Source organism: Tenrec ecaudatus, chromosome 10, assembly GCF_050624435.1.
Source record: "Tenrec ecaudatus isolate mTenEca1 chromosome 10, mTenEca1.hap1, whole genome shotgun sequence".
Classification (NCBI taxonomy): domain Eukaryota; kingdom Metazoa; phylum Chordata; class Mammalia; order Afrosoricida; family Tenrecidae; genus Tenrec; species Tenrec ecaudatus.
In genome coordinates, this window is record NC_134539.1 from 133,880,305 (window position 1) to 133,902,627 (window position 22,323).

Genomic DNA, 22,323 nt, shown 5'->3' on the forward strand with positions numbered 1-22,323 from the left:
CCGTGGGCGGGCCCGCGCATGCGGGTTACTGACGCAGCCTGTGGACCCGCCCACCGCTTCCGGCCCTGGGGTTCGCTGCCCCACAATCCTTAGCAACTTCCGTCCTGTCGCTTTCCGTCGTTCCCCGGGCGGCGATGGCTGCGCCCGTGGTTGGGCTGCTGCGAGGGCGCCTCCTGCCCCAAGCGGGTAAGGAGCTGCCCACCGCCTCGCGGCGCGATCCGGCCGCCCGCTCGGGCGCTGGCCCCTAGCTTCTCCCACTGCTGATTCCTTCTGTCTGCCTCCTACTCCGAGAGCCCCGGCCAGCCCTGATCCCGGCTGCATCTCCGGCCTCCTCGTCCCAGGCAGTTGCCGGTGGCTCCGGGAACAGCGACAGTATTTGTGCTTTACACCCCAGCTCCCACCCTTCTTGGTGTCTAGCCCATCCCCGACATCTCCTATGTTCGGACCCCAGCCTCTCCCTGGACCTTAAGGAAACCCACGAGACTCCGAACTCCACCGGCTGCCGTGTTTTTGCCGGCGCTCGCAGGCTTGACAGGATGCAGTCCTAACTGCTTTTCTGTCGCTCCTTGTAATGCAGAGTATTTGCGTTTTCCTCCTCTGACAGGTTCCCGCCTTCCAGCTCTCACAGGGTTTACTGTACTGTCTTTTTATTAAGGTTCCCTACCCACCCCCAAGCTTCTGTAAGGCAGGTGCCTCCTGTTCTTCGCTTGCTGTGTCCTTGTTTGTTAAACCCCGTTGGTTGCCCCTCTTGCATCTGTTTTCTTCTCTCGTCTCCTCTCTCTTAGACTGTAAACTCCAAGAGGGCAGCTTCATGCTCGTTCAGCATAACCGGCAGATGGCATGGTGTCTGGCATTAGTAGGCCTGCAGGGATACTTGCTGGCTGAATGAATCTGGGTATTTAAGATAGGCCAAGCACTGTGAGACATACTTTCCATTCTCTCATTGAAATCTTAGGGCACCTTAAGAGGAAAGTATGATTCTCTCTCTACGCATGAGGAAACCGAGGTTCAATGACTGGCCAAGATACAGTGAAGAAGTGGCAGACACGAGGCTTGAAATCGAGTTTCATCTGACTCTAGAGGCCAGGCTGTTAAAAGTTCTGCCAATGGCCCTTGGCCGAAAAGCCCCTTAATCCCTGCCAATCTCCATGGTCTGTTTGTGTATGTGTTAGACGCACCTCGTAGCAGAACCTTTTCCTGAGATCCCAGCCCAACCCTGGGCAGGCCTGGGAGCGGAACCTTCTAGCCTGGGCTCGTGTGTCAGTGTGTCAAGGATGAACGCATCAGGGAGGCCCAGCATCTCCTCAGTCCTCTGCAGAGTGCTCGCTAACACGTGCTGGGGACAGGAAGGGAAAGTGGACAGGGAGACTTGTTTGGAGGAGCCAGTGGGTGACGGAACACTTCTGCCTTGCTCAGGTCACAGCGTTTGGGGCAATGGTTTTCAAGCTTTAGCGCGCATCATCACCTGGCAGCCTCCTTAAAAGACTTTCCCAGACCCCACTTCCTAGTTTGCGATTCGGTAGATCTGCTCCCTGGGCATGCAGGGGCTGCTGCTCCGGGGACCACACTATGTAACCAGTGACTTGGACCACAGGTTGCCAGATGGTAGCTGTTTGCTGATAAAGCTTTGTTTTATTTTTGATAAAGTTTTATTAGAACCCAGTACACGGTCCTGAATGCCCTGGTGAGAGAGCAGCAGAAACCACGGAGTTCTCACAGTGGAAAACACATATACTCTCAGGCCATTTCAGGAACAAGCTGGCCCCCCTTCTTTTTAAAACACGGTCCAAAGGATCTCTCCTTTGTCCCCGTGAACCCCATCCCATAAAGAAGAGATGCAGCCATTGGGGGATAGGTGGGTCTTCCAAGGACCATGTGACAGGTCTAGAAGAGAAAGGGGAAGTCAGGATTCCTGGTAGAAGATGTCTTGATTCCCTCTGTGCCGAGTCTAGCGCTTCGAGCCGTGTTTGTCTCTGCCAAGAGCACCAATGGCCCACTAGGGCCTCTGAGAGGCTGCACCTCCCCCACATTGCCCTCTCTTCTCCCAGGCCGGCTGCCCACCCTCCAGACCGTCCGCCATGGTTCCAAGGCCGTGACCCGCCACCGTCGTGTGATGCACTTTGAGCGGCAGAAGCTGATGGCTGTGACGGAGTATATACCTCCCAAGCCTGCCATCAACCCCAGATGCCTGCCACCTCCTCCCAGCCCGCCCCAGGAGGTAAGGGGAGAGTGGGCACACACTTGGTGGCAGGGTGGTGGCTTAGAGCGATCTGGTGATGAAGTAGGTCTGTGGGCCATAGTCACTGGGATCCTTCCTCCCATCCCCATTCTCTGGTCCGAGTACCTTAAAATCACTTCTGCAGGTGAGCTTGTATTGGCCTCTGGGCTCTTGGTCAAAGTCCTGTCGAAATTGCTTACTAAATTCTTGTCTCCAAAGAAGTAAGTATGTATGAAAGCTACTGTGTTGGTCTGAGTTGACTAGAGAACCCCATTCATAGATACTCATGTGTATAAGAAAGATCTTTAAAAAAAACGAGCTTTATGTAAAAAATAATTGTATATTAAGAAAACATCCCAGCCCAGTTCAGATCAAGTCCAAATGTCCAATTTTAGCCTTTATGTCCAATACTAGTCTGTAAATTCCTCTTCAGACTCAGGCAACACATTCAATGATGTCCAATTCAGGAATATCACAGGCGAGTAGGTGGAAAGTCTTGTGGATTCAGTGGAGGTGGAAGCATCTCAGCATTGGCGTGGGTCTCCACATGGCTCCTCCAGCTACAGGGCTCTGGCTGTATCAGCATAGCTCCATGTGGCTTGTGAGCAGGAAGACGAAGCAGAGAGAATGTGTGTGTCCCACCTCCAGGGAAGAGGACGAGTTCTCAGAATCCTCAGGAGAAGGCCATGCCCACACAGAGGCTTCATTAGCTATAACGATTGACAGGCTAGACTCCACCGCTTCCCCAAGTTGACAGCAGGTTTATGTAACTGTCACAGCTACCCAAGTAGGTGGGGATAGGACAGAGGATCTCTTTTGTCTGAAAAGGCACCGAAGCATCCACATTTTTGTGGAGGGGCGGGGGCAGGACTATAGAGCTTTTTTTTCTGCCCTTAAAAAAAAAAAGAACTGAAAGACCAGGGGAGGATTTGTAACCTTGCTACTGTGCAACCTTGAGTCAGAGTCGACTTGACCTTGATCGCAGTGAATTGAGTGTGAGTGCAGCCAGACCTCCCTGACCGAGGCTGGGTGGAGAGCCGAAGCCAGATACCTCAGGAAGTGCTGACGGAAGTCACTGGGCAGAGATTCCTCCAGGACAGTGGCCCGACAACCCCACCCATCTGGGCTTTGTTCTGAAGGCAAAGAACTGGCTTGAAGGAACCCTGCAGCCCTGTTATTTCAGGGGCTGGAGCTCTTGCAGCAGGACTTCCAAATGCCCACCTGGAATTGATTAACAGCATCGCCCCCTAACCACCCCTTCCCCCTCCCTGCTAACTCAGGCAAAGGTACGAGCACTTGGTGTGAGACTTGCAGCACCGAGGAACCGAGTTTCAATTGTGTGTAATATTAACCAAAGGTCGATGGCCCCAGGACCGGAGAGAGGAGACCCAGAGCTTAGAATCTGCACAGAATGAGCATACTAATATTTTCATGAGGTTCTGCGATGGACACCATGACGCCCAGGTACCCGCTTTCCCAGTGGATTTCAGGGTCATTACGCTGTAAACATTGTTACAGAGGTCCTTCCTGAGCCCTGGTGGCAATTTGGTCATGCGACGACAGGCTGCTGACTGCAATTCAAACCCACCAGCCACTCTTGGGGAGAAAGCTGGGGCTTCAATTACCGTGAAGAGTTACAGTCTTGAAGAGAGAAAAGACGACCTATGTGTCAGTGCCTGCATGAGCCAAAACGTGAATCTCTTGGGAAGAAGGGGAAGTTGGTATTTTCACATTTGACCATTAAAAAGAAATTGCAACATGTTTGTGTCAGTCTGGGTGGACTAGAGAAACAAACCCAGAGACATTCATATATGTGTAAGAGAGAACTTTATATCAAGAAGCAATTGGGCATCAATAAAACATCCCAGTCCAGATCAAATCCATGATTCAATATTAGTCATCAGTCCGATAGTAGCCCATGGCTTCTGGAAACTCACGCAGCACATGCAGTGATGCCGCTTGCAGGAAGATCACCGGCCAGTGGTGGTGGAGCATCTCAGACTTGGTGCAGGTCTCCACAGCATGGCTCCATGTGTCTTGTCAGCAGGAAGACGAAGCAGAGAGAATGTGTGTGTCCCGCCTCCAGGGAGGAAGACGGGAGTTCCCAGAATCCTCAGGAGAAGGCCATGCCCACCCAGAGGCTCTGACCTGATCGACAGGCTAGATTCCACGCCTTCGCTGAAGTTGACAGATGATGTAACTGTCATAACGTTCTTTAGGCAGATGATTCTTTTACTCAGAAATATTTCTCCATCTTAAAAAAAAAAAGTTACAGTCTTGGAACCTGACAGGGGCAGTGCTACCCCGTCCTGTCGGGTGGCTGTGGGCTGACATCAACTCGATGGCACTGAGTGTGAGTTTTGTGTAAAGCTCTGTGACTAGTCTTGAGCTCACAGGTGCTCAACTTAGAGAGACGTTGTCTTTAAAAGCAAATCACTCGATAAAGGCCTGTTCTGGGGAAGGGCCCTGTTTTGAGTGGCTGGGTGGCGGCGCTGTCTTGGTGTCTAGTTGGTAGAAGAATCCCACCTGGGTGCAGTGCCAGCGGGGAGTCATGCTGGCAATGCCATCATCCTGTAGCGCTGCCTGGGCAGACCTCCACCTGGCTGGGGGACCGCGTGTTCTCTGCTCTAAAGAGTGGTCATCGGATGAAAGAGAAAAGGTGGGGGCCGGGGGTAGGACACGTCTCAGGGAGCCAGAGGGCCAGCGAGCCCACCTGGCCCCTGGTGGACATTGGGCATCACTGGGCACCTGGGGCGCAGGGAGTAAGGCGTGGAGGTCATGCGGCTGGGCTGTCCCTTTTTGAGTCTAGGAGTCCGGCCTTATCCAGCTTCTCCGTCGGGAGATCGCGGCCGTTTTCCAAGACAACCGAATGATCGCTGTCTGCCAGAACTTGGCCCTGAGCGCAGAGGACAAGCTCCTGCTCCGGCACCGGCTTCGCAAACACGGCATTGTGATGAAGATCTTCCCCAACCAGGTAGGCGGGCTGGCCGGGCTGACTGGGCTGGTCCCGCTCTCCGCAGCCCCCGCCCAGCTTCAGGGGAGGGCCACTTCCGACTCCTACAAGCAGGTACTGGCTTGGCTACCTCCACTGCCCTCTCCCTGCTGTCCCAGGTCCTGAAGCCCTTCCTGGAAGATTCCAAGTACCAAAATCTGCTGCCCCTGTTTGTGGGGCACAACCTGCTGCTGGTCAGTGCAGAGCCCAAGGTCAAGGAGATGATTCGCATCCTGAAGAGTGTGCCTTACCTCCCGCTGCTAGGTGAGGGGCTGGTGAGTCCACCTGGCTGGGGCCAGGGGACTGAGGCTGAAGGGAGCCATCTGGGCCATCTGTGAGGCGTGTCTGACTCAGCAGCACTAAGTAGGAACAGCTGTACCTTCAACTCCGGGTGGTCTCACTGCCCAGGTCCCCTGTGTACTGGAGGAGAGCCATGGGGAGGCGGGAGGAAGTTTCCCTGAGATCTGCAGGAAGAGAATGGCTAACTAATACTGGTGGGAATTAGTGCGGACAGCCACGCAGGTAAAGATAATTAAAACCGAGAGCCCAAGCAGACCACTGAGACCGGCTCCCTGGGGCAGGCTTCCTGGAAGTGCTGATTCTCTCCACGTTTAAACACCTGGCCTTGGGAACTGATGGTGGGGTCTTGAAATTTTGGCTAAAGGTTTCTGAACATGCAAGGACCAAAATAGAATTCAAAATCAAATGTGCATCGAAGCCGAGGTGTTTCTGGCAGCTCGCTGGCCTGAGCTGCAAACTTCTCAGGGCAAAAGGGTCGGAGGTGGGTGGGAAACGTGTAAGGAGCCTTGCGGGTCTGGGGCAAAGGCTGGGCAGCTCTGTTGGAAATACAATGTCATAGGAATCTGTATAATAAGCCCCTCCCCACCAAGCCATGTTTCTTCACTAAAGTTTGGGAAGCCCTGACCTTGTGGGACTCGGGGTCCAGGGGGCCCGGTGGAGTATGTTATGCAAAGGTTTTCAGAAGGGGAAAGTAGGGGAGGGTGTGCAGCATGCCCAGGAAGCCTGGGCAACGGAGAGGGGCGAGGGAGAGCAAAGCCGGAGGCCTGGCACCTCATGGTCAGGCCAGGAAGGCAATTGTGGGGGAGTCCCGCTGACCTCCGGCTTCTTCCAGGTGGCTGCATTGACGACACCCTCCTGAGCAGGCAGGGCTTCATCAACTACTCCAAGCTTCCCAGCCTGGCCCTGGTGCGCAGAGAGCTGGTCGGAGGACTCGCCCTGCTCGTGGCCCAGACCCACTCCATGCTCCAGCAGCAGCCCCGGCAGCTGGCCGCCCTCCTGGAGCAGTACGTCAGGCAGCAACGCGAAGGGCACGCTGAGGAGACCGCGCCAGCCAGTGGGATGTCCCCTCCGCCTGCAGAGCCTGCTCCTCCCTCCTAGCCTGTTCCCCGCCCAGAAATACACTCAGACTCTCTTGGCTGTGTCGTCCTTCGTCGGAGATATGGAAGCATTAGGGTGGGGAGAGCACCCGTCACCTGGCAGCCATGGACAGAGCTGTGCTTGGTTTTCCCTCGCAGCTCTCCAGGTCCACAGCAGAGAAGCTGAGAAGGACCTGTCCTCTACCCCCTGGTCACTCTCTAGCTGCCCACCTGCCCCCACTGCAGCCTGTCCTCTCGCAGGCGCAACAGCTCGGTTGAGGAATCGGGGTAACGGTGGCACCTGGTGAGAGTCCCGCGTGTGTCTGGCACTGCTCTGAGCACCTGGTATGTGGGTGCTTTTGTTCCTCACCAGGTTGCCCCGTTTTACAGGACAAGATAAAGGGCCAGGCAGCTAGGGACAGAACAGGGACTTGAAGCAGGGGCTCTGTTCCTGAAGACCACACCCTGAATTCCTCCACTCCTCCAGTCTCCCGCAGGCTCTGAGGTTGGCTCTCACCTGGGAGAGGTGGGACACACTGGCTTCCCAGGGAAGGCCTTTCACTTCCTGTTTTCTTGTTTGAAAGGTCATCCTCCATGTAGTCTCAAGGTGACCTCTCAATTCTGACTTCCCCCCAAGCTTCCCTCTTCCCGTTACTCAAGCCTGTTAGCTCACTGTGCCTCCCCACGCAGAGCTCCGTGCACCGAGTCAGTGCCGTAGCGTGGCCGGTTCCGTGGGTGTGAGTCCGTTCCTCCACGCTGCACAGCCCCATCTCGGCCTCCTCTGAGCTGCTTCGCTCTCTTTTTTCTTTAATCATTTTATTAGGGGCTCATACAACCCATATCACAATCCATACATACATCAATTGTGTTTGCCTTCCTCATTCTCAAATCATTTGCTTTCCACTTAAGCCCCTGGCATCAGCTCCTCATTTTCCCCGCTCCCTCATGAACCCTTGATAAATTATAAGTTATTTTGTCATATCTTGCCCTGTCCAATGTCTCCCTTCACCCACTTTTCTGTTGTCTATCCCCCAGGGAGGAGATTATATGTAGATCCTTGTAATCGGTTCCCCCTCTGAGTTGCTTCTCTCCCAAGAACAGAAACCCCCCCACCCCGAGGTTCCGGTCTATTCTGATCCTTCGTCAATAGTTGAGCGAACAGTGCTCAAGACAGAGTCTTTACTAATTAAACCAAGCGATTTGGTGGTTCAAACCCACCAACTGCTCCGCAGGAGGAAGATGACACTGGCCACTCCATCCGGGCCATGAGTTTGGGGATATTACTTGGTTGGGGAAGAATTCAAGGGGATATCTTTAGCTAAATGTTTACAGGTGATCCCGGGGCAAGGGTTTCTTCCAGCCTCCATGATTCCAGAATGTCTGGATTTTCTAAAGCAACTGACAGCTTTTAAACTCCCGCCCCCTTACAGGCAGCTGACAGCTTTGCCCTGTAGCCGACACATTCCAGACATTCCCGAACACAACCAGGTTCTCAAGTGGAGTGTCAGGGCATTCTCAGGTCCATGCCTCATCCCCAAGCCTTGACCCAACAGCTCGTGGTGTCCTGGAGGAGGTGGCAGCGGCGATGCAGGGAGGTGGCAGTCCTAGGACTTGCGGTGTCACAGCTTCTTTAGCCCCTGGACACGTGCCCCTGGCAGAGAGGAGCTGAGCTCTGCTGTGTGGCCTGGTCCTGGACCAACTTCCCTCCCGTGGTGCCCAGCTCTGTCCTGTGCCCAGGGCTGCACAATCAATACAAGTGGATTAAAAGGCTCTGGAGGCTTGTGAGTGCCAGAGCCCCCCTGGTCAAGGCTGTCCCACTGCTGCTGAGTGGCTTCCCCAGTCTCCCAGGACCCCTCCACAGACAGCAGGTGGCTGCTGAGAGGGGAAGGGCCTTCTGGGTAAGCCAAAGCCTGTGGGGTCCAGGTGGATGGGGAAGTGGCCAACGGTCGCACACTGCTGACAGGCCCTCAGCCCCACCTTCAAAGACGCTGCTTCCCGGAAAGTTGCTTTAACTTCATTGAAAGCCATGTGTTTTCCCCCAAGCAGTTGCGTTTCCGGTCTTTCTCCGGAGCTGGTTTTTAATGAGAACCCAGCACCTGGACCTCGGCCCCGCAGCAGAAAGGCAGGGCCACTCAGGGGAGGGGAGGAGCCCAGAGTTGGGAGTTGGCTGCGGTTTACCCCAAACAGACCCACCGGGAACCAGACACTGAGGAGGCAAGGCGCTTCGAGATGCCCCAGACGGGTCCTGATTTAGGGTGTCAGTGCATGCTCTGAGCCCAGGCTTGCCCCTGAGGGTGCATCCATCCATCCTTGCCCATCAACCTGATACAGTGGCTGGCTCCAAGTTTTGCCATCTATTTGCAGATGTAAAATGATCGGCTGGCTTGGCCGGGTCAATAAGGAAATGCCTTGAGCGCTCACTGCGGCCGGTGCGCGGGGCCACCGTAGATTGAATAAGCCCTTTCCCCCCACTGGCGGGAGGCCAGCAGCTCCCAGTCTTCTGGGCTCTACCTGGAGCTGGGCCCAGTGGGGACGGTGCCCCAGCGCCTGAGCCAGATCGGCTGGCGCTGGGGGAAGCCTGCCCGGCCCTGAGTCCTCCGGGGAGCAGGGGGGCAGAGCTGAGCGGCCGAGGCGCTGGGCGGGAGGAGGGGACGGGGAGGGGGAGGGGGAGATCCGGCTGGAGGGGAGGCTCCGACGTCCCCTTCCTTCCTGGTTCCTGCAGCAGCTGCCGCCGCCGCTCCGCTCAGCCCCGCGCCGAGGGAGCCTGCGAGGCGGAGACGTGACTCAGGTGGACGGCGCGCTGGCCGAGGAGCTCTGGCGTCCATGGCGCCTGGGGTAAGGGGCCGCGCGCCCGCCCAGCTGACAGCGCCCCTGAAGCCGGAGCCCGGGGATGCCGGGGGGAATGCAGCCGGGAGGACCGATCACCTGCCTCCTGGACCCCCACCCCTCCCGACACATCCTCCACCTCCACCCGCAACCAGTGAGGGTGCCAGGCTCCCCACGGGGGTGGGGGCCCAGAGCCAGGCCACAGAAATGCCCCAACACCCCCAAGAGTTTGGGAACTTTGCATGACCGAGGGCAGGGTTTCACCCCCCCCACCCCCCGCCCTGCGACAGCCTCTGCTCCCACCCACCTCTCAGCTTCTCTTTCTCCACCGAGTCCCTGTCCCCTGCCGGCCGCCCCGTGCTCCTCAGGTGCCGGTTCTCGAAGGTGACCTGAGTGGCTGCCCCCATCCTCACAGCCTCACCCTTCTAGTCCCCCCCACCCCCACTCCCGGGCTCACACACACCCCACTGCTTGCATTATTGATGGTCTCGTCTCGGAGCCGGGATGGCCGGGGTTGGTGCCAGGGCCGCGGGCACAGCTATGGGACCTGTGTGGACCTGGCATGCTGAGGGCCACCTCCTTTCCTGTCCCCCACTGTCCCCCTGCACGACCTGTCTCCACCAGCCCAGTCCCCACTCTCACTGGGTGGACAGTACTATAGTAGCCCCTTGGGGCCGGACAAGTGGGACAGGGATGACAAGGCTTTGGGACACAAGGTGGCCCTGGTCGGGATTCAGGGGGAGGCCTGGTGGAAGGAGACATGGGCAAAAGTGGGGGGCTGACTCAGGCCTCGGTGTCCACTGCAGAAAATTGGAGCCCAAGAACTAAGAGGATATGGGGATCAATTGGTAGGGCAGTGGAGTGAGGAATTTGGGGCCACTTTGCTTTTGTACTTCCAGGCTGTGGTGGGGGCAAGGAGCGGCCTGAGGGTCAGGCGGTGGGATGAAAGCTTGCTCCCGTCTCTGACCCCTTCAGCCCTGCCTTGGTGCCTTGTCCTTCCCTTTGCTCCCCTGCCTCACCTCTGAAGGCCTCCAGAGCCCTTCCAAGAAGGCTCCCGTGCTTCCTGGAGCCCCGCAGTGTGTGCCCAAGGCGGGGCCCAGTGAACTTCCTGCAGCTTTCTGGGCACAGCCTACGGCTGCATTCAGCTCACCTCCATCAGGGGTGTGGGGGCCAGGAGACCCCCCCCCCAGGGCAGATAAGCTGAGATTCTTATCCCAGAGGGTGCCCAAGGGGCTTGGGGGTGGGAAGTGATCTGAGCTAACCGGCCCTCTCTTTTCCTTCCAGGGCCCCTTCAGGACAAGGTGACTAGCCCTGCCCTGCCCTGTGTCCCCAGCAGGGAGTGGCTGCTCCCTTCTCCATGGACTGCCACGAGAGGGACCCGCCCACCCTGACTGAGAGCACTCAGTCCTCAAAGCCCAGCAGTGCCCAGCAGGTCTGGGAATGGGAGAACAGGCAGTGGGGTGGGGTGGAGTGTTGGGAGGGGCTGGCCTGAGCTGGTCCCAAAGGGAGGGGCGTGATGCGTTGGCCTTAGGATCCACTCCCCACCCTCTCTGTGCCGGCCTGCAGGCCTCGGAGATGTGGGAGGTGGTGGAGGAGCCCAGAGGCCGGCTGGAGGCAGGGGGTATCATGGCAGAGAGGCAGGAAGGCCACCTGCTCAAGAAGAGGAAGTGGCCTCTGAAGGGCTGGCACAAGGTAAGGTGGGCAGGGAGAGGGGTGGAGCCTGGGGGGGACTGGGGCTGGAGGGGGAGGCTGCGGGCAGCCCCGGGCGTTGGTGGTGTGACAGCAGCAAAGTGTGTGTTGTGGTTGCTCTCTCTTCCCCACACCCTGCCCTCTCTGCCTCCTGGGGGACGCCACAGAGATACTTTGTGCTCGAGGACGGGATTCTGCACTACGCAACCACCCGGCAAGATGTGAGTCCGGCCTCTGCTCAGGGCAGAGGGAGGAGCGGCCCCAGAATGTCCCAGGCGACCACGGGACAGTGGCGGGCAGAGAGCAGGGTCTGAGTCCTAGCTCCCCGTTTGCTGGAAGTGGGCCTGGGTTTCCTCTCCTCTTAGACTATGGTGTGTAGGGCTGTTGGCATGTGAAGGGCAGAGATACCCTTGAGGCACCAACAAGAAATGGGAGCTCTTGTGGGGCTTGCCTCCGGCCCCTGGTCATGTTGGGACGCCTGGGTTCTCGGAGAGAAGAGAAACTCAACCTTGCAGGTTCCTAGGCGTGGGGGTCATTCCCTTTGCTCTGTGTCTTCACGGAGCTCGGAATGGGACTTGACGTAGCAGGGTGTTCTGTCCACAGTAGGGTGATTGACAAGTTCCTACCAATACTGTGACTTGGGACTGGGGTGAGCCTGCTGCTTCAGGGAGATGAGGGGGGGGGGCTCCTGGCCCTGAGAGCCTAAAGCCAGCCCCCTCTCCCCTCACCAACTCACATCCCAGATCGCCAAGGGGAAGCCCCATGGCTCCATTGATGTGCGCCTGTCTGTCATGTCCATCAATAAGAAGGCCCAGCGCATTGACTTGGATACAGAAGACAACATCTACCACCTCAAGGTGACATCCTGTGAGCCAGGGAGAGTGGCTTGGCCCCTGGGCTGGCAGAGGAACTGGGGCATGCTAGAGAGGGGCTGGGGCTCGGGGGTGTCGTTGTCGTCTATGGGCTGAGTTTGACAAAAAGGATGCCCCACTGTTTAAAACAGTCCCCGGAAGATGCACCTGCCGCTGGTTGTTATGTGAGCCAGTGCAGAGCTCTGGGGGTACAGGCTCTGGGGGAGCTGGGCTTGGCCTTCCCGTCGGGACTTGCACAAGCTGGGGGCTTTCGGGAGAGACCCTGCCTACCTGGGGACCAGGGCCCCGACTTCTTGCCCCTGGAAAACAGTCCTTCCTTCTACGTGTCCCTCTCCCAGCCCCATCTCTTCTCTCCTGCAGATCAAATCCCAGGACCTGTTCCAGAGCTGGGTGGCCCAACTGCGTGCCCATCGTCTGGCCCAGCGCCTGGACATGCTCCATGGCCCACTGCCCAGCACCAATCACCGGAAGGTCAGAGGGGCCCAGGGGTGGGGCCAGGTGAAGTGGTGATTGGGGTGGGGGCTGGGGCAACTGGGAGGCCCGGGGAGGCTGACACTGACCTTCCTGACCATCCCCTCACCCCATAGGCTGCTGGTGCCCAGCTTCCCACTGTGGGTAGCACGGCGGCCCTCCCTGGAGTGGGGCCCCGGGAGAAGGTGTCCTCCTGGCTCAGGGACAGTGACGGCCTAGACCGCTGCTCCCATGGTGAGGGCTGGCCCACGCTGTTGGGTCTGGGTGCATCAGTGCTCACAGAGGGGTGGCCCGGTCACCTCTGTCCCTGCCTTGGGAGCCCCTGCCTGGTGACAGAGCACACACAGCCTCTGCTGCTCTGAGCTGCTCCCATGGCTCAGGCCTGGCCCTGGGGAGCCCCTGACATACAGAGGAGCGACAGATTGGACACAGGGTGCTAATGCAGGGGCTGGGGGGAGGGTCCTGAGGAGTGGAGCTGGGGAGTCACGGGTGTTCCCAGGGCGCTCGCCCAGGGTGAATGTAGCAGAGGTGAGGTCTGGGGCCTGAGGGAGAACTGGGTGCAGACCCTCCTGGGAAGCCAGGCGAGGGCTGGCATTTGTTAAGGGGTCTGGGTTCCTGAGTAGGGGCAGGGAAGGCTCTGCTGGGATTTCTGTGGCTGCCGGTGAAGTCATTGGCGGAGGAAGGGGGGGCCCTGGTGGTGGGAGGGGAACTTCCTCCTGGCCTCTCTCCCCAGAGCTCTCGGAGTGTCAGGGGAAGCTGCAGGAGCTACACAGACTTCTCCAGAGCCTGGAGTCCCTGCACCGGATCCCCTCTGCCCCTGTGATCCCCACGCACCAGGCAAGGCCCAGGGCTCCCCCATCTGCTGCCCTCATTCCCCATTGCTCATCTGGGAAGGCCTCATCCACTCTGTCACAGCAGGTTGCTGAGCACCTCCACCTGCTTCATGGCTCTGAGCCCCTTATCCACGCTCCCCCTCAGCGTCTTCCTCCCTCCTGTCCCTAGTATCTGCCACCCTGTTGGTCTTCCTTGTCCCCCACCCCTGGCCTGGGCTGTGTCCCCTCTGCCTCTCCCCCGAGCCCCACGGGTATGACCCTTTCCCCAGTCAAAGCCCCACCTTGACTGCCAGGTGTCTGTGACGACGGAGAGACCCAAGAAGGGCAAACGGAGCAGCCGCATGTGGTGCACACAGAGCTTCGCCAAGGACGACACCATCGGACGGGTGAGGGGGGCCTGTGCCCTCGCTCGCTGTGGGTGGGTTGCTCTGAAGGAGGGTGACCCCCGCTAACCCTCCCCTTCCCCGACAGGTGGGTCGTCTCCACGGCTCTGTTCCAAACCTGTCTCGCTACCTGGAGTCCCGAGACCCCACGGGCCCCCGAGGGCTGCCAACCCCGGACTATGCCCATCTGCAGCGCAGTTTCTGGGCCCTGGCCCAGAAGGGTGAGTGCTTGCCTACTGGAGAGGGCAAGGGCAGGCAGGAGGGAGAGGCGGGGAGTCTGACGGCTGGCCCTGTCTGTCCACACACAGTACACAGCTCCCTCAGCAGTGTGCTGGCCGCCCTCACCACCGAACGGGACCGTCTGAGGGACCTGCCCCCGGGCTCGGAGCTCTCAAGGCTGGGGGTGAGGCTGGGGGACCAGGGAGGCGGTGGGGGCGGGGGCTGGAGGCTCCATTCTGCAGGCCCAGGGGCTGAACGCAGACCTGACCCCAAACGGGGAGACCCGGCAGGGCATTCAGCACAGGTGAGCAGACTTTACCCTTCCCAGCACCTTTCCCCTCACTTCTCCCTGCAGATTTCTGAGGTCCCAGCTGGCCAGAGGCGCCTCCACTCACTGTCCATGTCCTCAGACACCACCGCGGACTCCTTCAGCTCCCTCAACCCTGAGGAGGTGAGGGGTGGCGGGCTGCAGGCCTCAGCTGTTTCTCCTCGGGGTGGTGGGTGGGGTGGCAAGGTTGGCTCTAGCGTGTGCAGCGGGCCTTGATCATTGGGAAAAGATGAGGCTTTCGACCCCTGTAAAGAGTCACTGATTCGGAAACCCAAAGGGGCAGCTCTGCCCTGTCCTCTGGAGTCCCCAGGAGTCGACATTGGCTCCATGGCAGTGAGAGATAAGCAGTTATTCCCAGGCTTCAGTTGGTAGGAAATTGAACTCCAAGATCCTCAGTGGTAAGTCAGGGCAGTGTCCTAGAGTCAAGGGTTGTGAACACGGAGCCCCGGGCTGTCCTGGTGACCCTGAACCTCAGACCTCAGGGTCTTCCTCTGCAAGCGGGCATGGTGGGGGTGACAGCCTCCCCCGGCCTCGTCGCCTGCTTGTGACGATGTGCGTTGATGCAAAGGGAGGGCTCGGGGGGGGGCTGGCATGAAGTTCTCAGGCAGTGCCAGTGGACAGGGGACCCGTGTCCCTTCAGGCCCTCAGCCCCTCGTCTCTGCTGCCCCTCCCTCCTGCTCAGGCAGGTGTGACCCTCAGACTGTGAAAGTGACTCCTGACGCAGCGTCTGGGGCCTCACAGCCTTCTGGTTCCCACAGCAAGAAGCTCTGTACATGAAGGGGCGGGAACTGACCCCCCAGCTGTCGCAGAGCAGCGTCCTGTCCCTGGCCGATTCCCACACGGAGTTCTTCGATGCCTGTGAAGTCCTCCTCTCGGCCAGCTCTTCGGAGAACGAGGTGAGGGAGGCGGCAGTGAGTGGGAGACACCCTGGGAATATGGAGCGAGGGTCCAGAGATCAGAATCGATGGGATCCTGAATCCTTTCCACCGGCCTTAGCCGCCATCCCTGGGGCCCTGCTCAGAGATCTCCCAGCTTTGACAGACTCTTGTACCCAGGGGCGTTCCCCAGACCAGGCTGCCTGGACCCCAGCCCAGTCATCCTCCTGTGACTGGTTTCTACTTCAGCACTCCCCTGACCTCACTCCCCAAACCCTGAGTCCCATCATCTCTGTCACCTGCCGAGTCCCGCCAGTCGGAGTGCCAGGCCTTCCCCTTCACAAGGTCACGCTTGGTGATGCCAGCCTTCCCGAAGACTGCCTCGGACCTCAGACCACCCCCACCACCAATACATTCTCTTCCCCTCCCTACCAAAGGGCTAGCCGGGCAGATTCTTGCCAGGCCCTGGGCACTGCCCAGCTGCCCGGGGGCACACTCTGCCCGGCCTGTCATCTGTCCTGGCCCAGGGCTCTGAGGAGGAGGAGTCGTGTACCAGTGAGATCACCACCAGCCTGTCCGAGGAGCTGCTGGACCTCAGGGGGATGGAGCGCTGTCAGAAAGGTGCCAGCCAGGCGGGGACAGAGAGGGCTGGAGGTGGCCGGGAAAGGCGCCGTCGTCCAGGGCTCAGGCCTCAGGGGAGGGAGTCCTTGTGGGATTGGGTGCTGACTGACCCCGCAGATGACTCCAGAAGGAAGGAAGGAAGGAAGAAGGTGTGAGCTGCAGGTCGGGGTCAGGTCGGAGGCCATGGGCTCGGGTTAGGGGCCCCCTTGCCCTCTTTCTAACTGCTTGGCTTTGGATGAGCCATTTGACTTTGGTGTCTGCTTCCCATCTGTAAAATGGGCTGTTTTCATCTGTGTCCCAGAGCCTGGGTCTGTATTTGCAGAAGGGTACAGAAGGCCCCGGTGGGGGCTTAGGGACAGCTCCAGGGGCGCTGGTCCAGCAGGCTGGGGGGCATCTTCGGGGCTGGAGGACTGGAAGTGATAGGCTGGGCTGGGCGCCAGGGGGCTGTGTTTCAGGAAGAGCTGTGGGGCCGCCACGTCGCCGCTGCCTGCCTGCAGCCAGTGGGCCTGGGGCCGACGTGAGCCTGTGGAACATCCTGCGTAACAACATCGGCAAAGACCTGTCCAAGGTCTCCATGCCCGTGCAGCTCAACGAGCCCCTCAACACCCTGCAGCGGCTCTGCGAGGAGCTGGAGTACAGCAGCCTCTTGGACCAGGCCAGCCGCACCGCCGACCCCTGCGAGCGCATGGTACCTGCCAGCCCCTGGCCCCCAGGAAAGCCTGGTGGGGCTGGCCCCTGCCCCGGAGCGCCCAGTTCCAGCAGTGCCCCTTCTCTGGGCACGCCCCCTGCTCAGCGGCCTTCTCCCCGCAGGTGTACGTGGCAGCCTTCGCCGTCTCTGCCTATTCCTCCACGTACCACCGAGCGGGCTGCAAGCCCTTCAACCCCGTCCTGGGGGAGACCTACGAGTGTGAGCGGCCTGACCGGGGCTTCCGATTCATCAGTGAGCAGGTGTGAGCCCCGGGGTGCTAGGTGCTGGGCAGGGAGGGACCTGGCCTTCAGGGAGGAGCAGCTGGGGGGCCAGAGGGCCCAGGGCAAGGAGGAGGAAGAATGGGGCAGCCCAGGGATGACAGACAGAGTATTGGAAGGAGGAGCTGCTGGAGCCTGCCCTGAGGATCTAGAGGTGCGCACCTGGGAATCCTAGGTTATTTGCCTGCCCCGTGGGAAAGCCTGCTCTAGGGGCCGGGGCTGAGCTGAGTCTTGCAGGACCAACAGGAGTTGGCTGGGGGTGGGGAGAATGTGATGCCCCCACTTAGAAAGGAGGGAGCTTGTCTGGGAAGAGTCTGAGGGTTCAGGTGAGGAGGAGTTGGTTCTGTGTTGTTTATCCTGAAGGCCAGGGGGAGTCACTGGGGGACTGCCCAGAATGGTATTTCATGGGAAGCCCTTGGCAGTGTGTGGGGGTGGCCAGAGAGGCCATTAGGAGCCATTTATGTCTGGCGGAGCAAGAGCAGCGAGGAATTGCACTTAGGCTGGGCCTCAGGCCTAGGCGGACTTGGACTTAAGATATTCTGGTCTGTGGGCCACAGGACGTGCCTGGCCAACCAGAGGAAGAAGCCGGTGGCTTCAGATTTCTGGTGGGTGGCTGGTGCCAGTGCCATTTAGCAAGGCCGAGGGTGTATGAAGAAGGTGGCGTTATTTGGAAGACATGCAACCCGGTATTTGGTTTGACTTCCAAGACCTGCTGAGGGAGTGGGGGTGGGGTGGAGCAGGGGGGGCTGGCGTTGGAGCAGGGCCACTGGGTGGAGCTAACCTGTGAGTGGTAGGAGAGGGGGCCCCCCAAGTCTGGAAAGTGGGCGGAATCACTAGACTCCTCCTTCACAAGGGGAGTGGCTGTGGAGGAAAGCCGATGGAAGGTGGATATGGCTTTCTTGTTTAGACTTTAAATGCATTTGAAAACAGGGAGAACTTCTGCCTGAATACAGTCGTGCATGCGTGTGTGCATGCAATCTCAACGAAGTCCACGTGCCTCCCCACCCCCTGCTCCTGCAGGACTGAGGCCACCTACTTTTGTGGCTCCTCCCAGGAGTGCTTATGCATATGCAGATCCAGTGGACCTGGTGGGACGAGCCGGGCAGGCTCTCGGCATCTCAGGAGGAGAGGACAGGAAACAGTTGTGTTCTGAGAATGAGAACTCTGGTCCAGAGAGAGCGGGCTGGCCAGTGAGGGACTTCTGCAGGGGGGAAGGGGGGGTGGGGGGGAGGCACCCGACCCTGACCCCCAAGCAGAGAAAGAAGTGGAAAAGATGGCGTGGGAGGCTGGAGTGGAAAGCTTGCATCTCCATTTCTGTTTTCTGGTGGCTGAAGGGGGTGTGGTTTGAAGGGAGAGGGCGGGGCCTGGGGCGGGTGGGAAAGACTTGAAACTTGGTGGGGAGGCAGGGAATTCAGAGAGGCAGGGCAGGGCAGGCTGTGGGATGGTGGAGTTGAAATTCCAGGTGTGGTGGCGTTCTGAGGACACAGCCAAGTTTCACCTGTGTGGGATGGAGGGGATGGCGAGGGGAGGGTGGCTTGCAGGCAGCGGGTTGAGCGGGTTCGGGAGGGAGGAGAGTGAGTGAGAAGGGGCAGCTTGGTGAGGACCAGGATGACCGGTGAGTGGGATCAGGGTGGTGGTCAAGGATGGCGCATGGGAGAGCTGGTGTGCCAGGAAACGGAGGCAAGGGTAAAGGTTCGAGGGGGTCTCGATGGTCAGGGGGCAGAATTCAAGGTCCTTAAGAACGTGTTCTCTGTGCACCAAGGTCTCCCACCACCCGCCAATCTCGGCATGCCACGCAGAGTCGGAGAACTTCATCTTCTGGCAAGGTGAGTGGAGGCAGGCAAAGCCAGGTGCAGGGAAGGTGGGGAGGGGAGGGGCTGGAACCCCCTCCGCCCTCATCGCTGCTCTTCGCCCTCCCTTCCCTAACCCCAATTCCAGACATGAAGTGGAAGAACAAGTTCTGGGGCAAATCCCTGGAGATTGTGCCAGTGGGGACCGTCAATGTCAGCCTGCCCAGGTGCGTGTCCTGAGGCTCAGCCACAGGTGATAGGCCCGGTGCCCAGTGGGTCGTAGGGACAGATGGGAGGTCTGGCTGTGGCTGACTGGGGCGGAGGCAGGGCCTGCACACCCGTGCCCACAGCTGCTCCCAGCTGCTCCCCAGGGTTTCCAGGGCTGTGACCTCGAGGAAGAAGTATGCCTGACCTTAGTTCCAAGGCACCACTGAGAGGGTTTGAGCCACCAACCTTTCGGCTAGTAGCCCAGTGCTAACCATTGACACTATGCCGGGAGTCCTGTATGCATAGCGATTGCCGATGACGAAAGGTGAGCCACGTAGAATAGTCAAGCTGGAAGCGCCCTAAGACGTCATTGGATTTGGTGGCTTTCGCACTGTTTTGAACCATGACTCACAGTAAGAGGTGAACTTGATACTTTAAGCCAGTGCGTGCGCACACACACACACACACACACACACACACACACTCCTAAATTGATGTCAGGACTAATAGGTCACAAACCACATCTGAAACCATCTAGCTCGTTTTCCAGGCTAGGGAAGCGTTGGAGGGGAGGGGGTCAGCCAGAGAGGGAGCCGGGGTTAACCACCCGGGTTCCAGGAGTTAGCTGGAAGTCAGTATAAGGGGAAGAAAAGGGATCGGAGTCAGAAGTCTTGGGTGTGAGTCTTGGTTCTGTCCCTTAAATAGCTAAGCCAGACCCATGCCTTAGTGTCTGCTCATCAGTAGACTAGGTGGTGGTGGAGGTAGAGGGGGGGGGAGGAGGAGCTGTCACGTTGGTTCTGACGCACAGCGACCTCACAGAGCAGGAGAAAACATCGCCCGGTCCAGCAGCACCCTCATAAGTGCTGTTACATGTGAGCCCATAGCTGCAGCCGCCGGGTCAGTCCCTAGGCAGCTGTTCCGCAGTCATAGTTTCAGTGTCTCCCAACCGGAGGGGCTCCTCGCCCGGCCTGGATCAGACAGCGCTCCACGGCTGTTCATGAAGTTTTCGGTGGCTGGTTTAAGGAGTGGTCCTCTCAGCCTTCTTCCTAGTCTTAGTCTGGAAGCTACACTGAAACTGGTCACCATAGGTGACGCTGCTGGTAGTTCAAATACACAGCTTGTAGCGTCCCGACGACACACAGACCATCGCCGTGTGACCAACTGACAGAAGTGGCAGATAAAGTAGGAGTAGCAGATGATGCCCAATAGACGTGAGGCTTGAACTGGATATTATACATTGCCGTACCTACCACGGTCCCTGGCACCCAGGGTAGGGACTATGTCTAAGTTGTTACCCCCATCCCTTAGGCTCGTGTGAACGAACGCAGACCTGGGGACGGCACGCATTTGGGGGAGGGGTGCTGCTTTACACGTCATGGAGAGCCAGGGCCCCCAGTTCTTTCCCCAGCCCCGTGAGGCTTGTTCCAGCGAGATGGGTGCTCCCAGGGCAGCCGGCTGCCCTCCATGCCCCTCTCTCCCAGGTTTGGGGACCATTTTGAGTGGAACAAGGTGACGTCCTGCATCCACAACATCCTGAGTGGCCAGCGCTGGATTGAGCACTACGGGGAGGTGCTGATCAGGAACACCCGGGACAGCTCCTGCCACTGCAAGATCACCTTCTGCAAGGTGGGCCCGCCCCTCCCAGCACGCCCCACCTCTGCTCCGGAGCTCGGCCTGGGCATGGGGCTCACCTCGCACCCCTCCCAGGCGAAGTACTGGAGCTCCAACATCCACGAGGTGCAGGGTGCCGTGTTCAGCCGGAGCGGCCGCATCCTCCACCGGCTCTTTGGAAAGTGGCACGAAGGCCTGTACCGGGGACCCCCACCGGGCGGCCAGTGCATCTGGAGACCCAGTACGTGGCGGCGGCAGTGGTGGCAGCGGGGGTAGGGGGCGCAGGGGGAGGGCAGCGTGGCACCGTGCACCTGCCGCAGCGCTGGCCTTCCCTCCAGACGCCATGCCCCCAGACCACGAGCGCAACTTCGGCTTCACTCAGTTTGCCCTGGAGCTGAACGAGCTGACGGCGGAGCTGAAGCGCTCCCTGCCCTCCACTGACACGCGGCTCCGCCCAGACCAGAGGTCAGCGCCCCCCAGAGGCCCTACCCTGTCACTGCGTTCCCTCCCGCGCCCCATGGAGCTGGGACAAGGCCCTTCCTCCCATAAGGCACCTGGGGGCTGGGGGAGACCTGGTGAGGGACAAGCCCGGCGAGAGACAGAGACCCCGGCTTTGGGGCCTGTGAGGGAGGACGGTTCTGCCCACAGCCCTCGGGTCCTCAGGTACCTGGAGGAGGGGAACGTCCAGGCGGCTGAGGCACAGAAGAGAAGGATCGAGCAGCTCCAGCGGGACAGACGCAAGGTGATGGAGGAGAACAACATCATGCACCAGGCGCGCTTCTTCAGGTGCCCACCCTACACCCCCCACCCCTGCCGCCAGGCACCCCGCCTTTGCCCCTTGCACCACTTCCTGTGGAGTGGGAGGCAGCCCCTGGGGCCCTGAGGCTCACCTCCCCCTCCTGTCTCCCGCAGGCGGCAGACGGACAGCAGCGGGAAGGAGTGGTGGGTCACCAACAACTCCTACTGGAGCCTAAGGGCCGAGCCGGGCTATGGGAACCTGGATGGGGCCGTGCTCTGGTAGCCCTGGCTCTGGGGGCAGGAAGCCCTGAGCTACCCTCCTGCCTCCACCCTGCACCAGGGACACACTTGGGCGAGGCCAAGCTCCCAACCCACCTCCCACCCCTCTGCTGGCTGGAGGGGCTGCATCTCAGCCCAGTCTCCCGTCCTCCCCCTCGCACCAGGGGCCAGGCAGGATGTGTGCTGCCCCAACTCCCCTGGCCATCTGGCATGTCGGGTCCTTCGTGCGTGCTCTGTCTGCCCCCTGCCTGTCCCCCTTGGGGTGCCTGGGAGAGAAGCCAGGCTTCTAGGGTCTGGTCCCCATTTCAGTGCCTTCCTAGGCCACAGGGGACCCCTTGCTGCTCCCCAGGGCTGTGCACAGGCTGTGAGTTGGCGTGCTGGGAACGGGAGGAGCTGGCATTTTCTCCCACCCCTGCCATCTTCCTGAACCCCTCTCCTCAAGGATTGGCAAGCCACCTGCAGCTTCCAGCTCCCTACCCTCAAGGGGCAGCCTTCAACCTCAGCTCCGAGTGACCGAGGGAGACCTCTTCCAGAGTGGGGAGCGGACGGCAGGCAGGGCGCCTGGCTCTGCCTACCAAGAGAGAATGAACTGCGTGTGTGTGTGTGCATGCACACGCGTGTGTGCGTGCCCCCTTCCAGCTGCTGCTCGCGGGCGAGCAGGAGTCCCTCATCTGGCCGGCACGCCCTGCCTGATGTCCCCACCATCGCTGCTCGTGTTCTCATAGTCCGGCTCAGATGAAGGTGAATTGCTCGGACATTCCAAGCTCCAATAAAGACTGTCCCAGACTTTGGCCTGTGTCCACTCACCTGAGCTAGAATACCCCTGTCTGCTCCCCTCTCCCTCCATCCCACGTCCTGTCACTCCTGCCTCGGCTGTCTCTCAGCTCGGGCCCTTCTCTCCGCCGCGCTAGCCTTAGCCCAGGCCCTTAGCCACCTGCGCCTGGATCAACCCTTGCCTGCCACCCTTACCCGGTCATTGCAGGGGCTTCCCAGCAGCCGCCAGTCAATGCTGGCTTTTAGGGTGCTATT

The 22,323-nt window shown here is 59.4% G+C and overlaps 2 protein-coding genes across 2 annotated transcripts; both read left to right on the forward strand.

The window, feature by feature from the left end:
• The first annotated feature begins 83 nt into the window (after window positions 1-83).
• On the forward strand, window positions 84-6,642 carry MRPL10 (mitochondrial ribosomal protein L10). Its single transcript, XM_075561708.1, has 5 exons — window positions 84-186; window positions 2,049-2,218; window positions 5,028-5,192; window positions 5,330-5,474; window positions 6,343-6,642. The coding sequence occupies exons 1-5, from the start codon at window positions 135-137 to the stop codon at window positions 6,606-6,608; spliced, it is 798 nt and encodes a 265-aa protein (XP_075417823.1). The 5' UTR covers window positions 84-134; the 3' UTR covers window positions 6,609-6,642.
• Window positions 6,643-9,294: 2,652 nt separating this feature from the next.
• Window positions 9,295-22,194, forward strand: OSBPL7 (oxysterol binding protein like 7). Its single transcript, XM_075561713.1, has 23 exons — window positions 9,295-9,421; window positions 10,697-10,844; window positions 10,979-11,104; window positions 11,269-11,322; window positions 11,845-11,958; window positions 12,334-12,444; window positions 12,561-12,678; window positions 13,178-13,281; window positions 13,571-13,663; window positions 13,749-13,881; window positions 13,969-14,063; window positions 14,235-14,330; window positions 14,966-15,103; window positions 15,610-15,703; window positions 16,144-16,391; window positions 16,514-16,651; window positions 18,432-18,495; window positions 18,608-18,686; window positions 20,148-20,292; window positions 20,374-20,518; window positions 20,616-20,742; window positions 20,941-21,063; window positions 21,190-22,194. The coding sequence occupies exons 2-23, from the start codon at window positions 10,770-10,772 to the stop codon at window positions 21,296-21,298; spliced, it is 2,529 nt and encodes an 842-aa protein (XP_075417828.1). The 5' UTR covers window positions 9,295-9,421; window positions 10,697-10,769; the 3' UTR covers window positions 21,299-22,194.
• The last annotated feature ends 129 nt before the right edge of the window (window positions 22,195-22,323 follow it).

Excerpts from the sequence above, each read along its gene's own strand:
- MRPL10 (XM_075561708.1), top strand. The coding sequence starts at position 135 with ATGGCTGCGCCCGTGGTTGGGCTGCTGCGAGGGCGCCTCCTGCCCCAA. Across the intron at positions 2,219-5,027 it reads CTCCCAGCCCGCCCCAGGAG|GAGTCCGGCCTTATCCAGCT; the intron begins GTAAGGGGAGAG and ends TTTTGAGTCTAG. Across the intron at positions 5,193-5,329 it reads TGAAGATCTTCCCCAACCAG|GTCCTGAAGCCCTTCCTGGA; the intron begins GTAGGCGGGCTG and ends CTGCTGTCCCAG.
- OSBPL7 (XM_075561713.1), top strand. The coding sequence starts at position 10,770 with ATGGACTGCCACGAGAGGGACCCGCCCACCCTGACTGAGAGCACTCAG. Across the intron at positions 11,959-12,333 it reads ACAACATCTACCACCTCAAG|ATCAAATCCCAGGACCTGTT; the intron begins GTGACATCCTGT and ends TCTCTCCTGCAG. Across the intron at positions 16,392-16,513 it reads CCGACCCCTGCGAGCGCATG|GTGTACGTGGCAGCCTTCGC; the intron begins GTACCTGCCAGC and ends TTCTCCCCGCAG.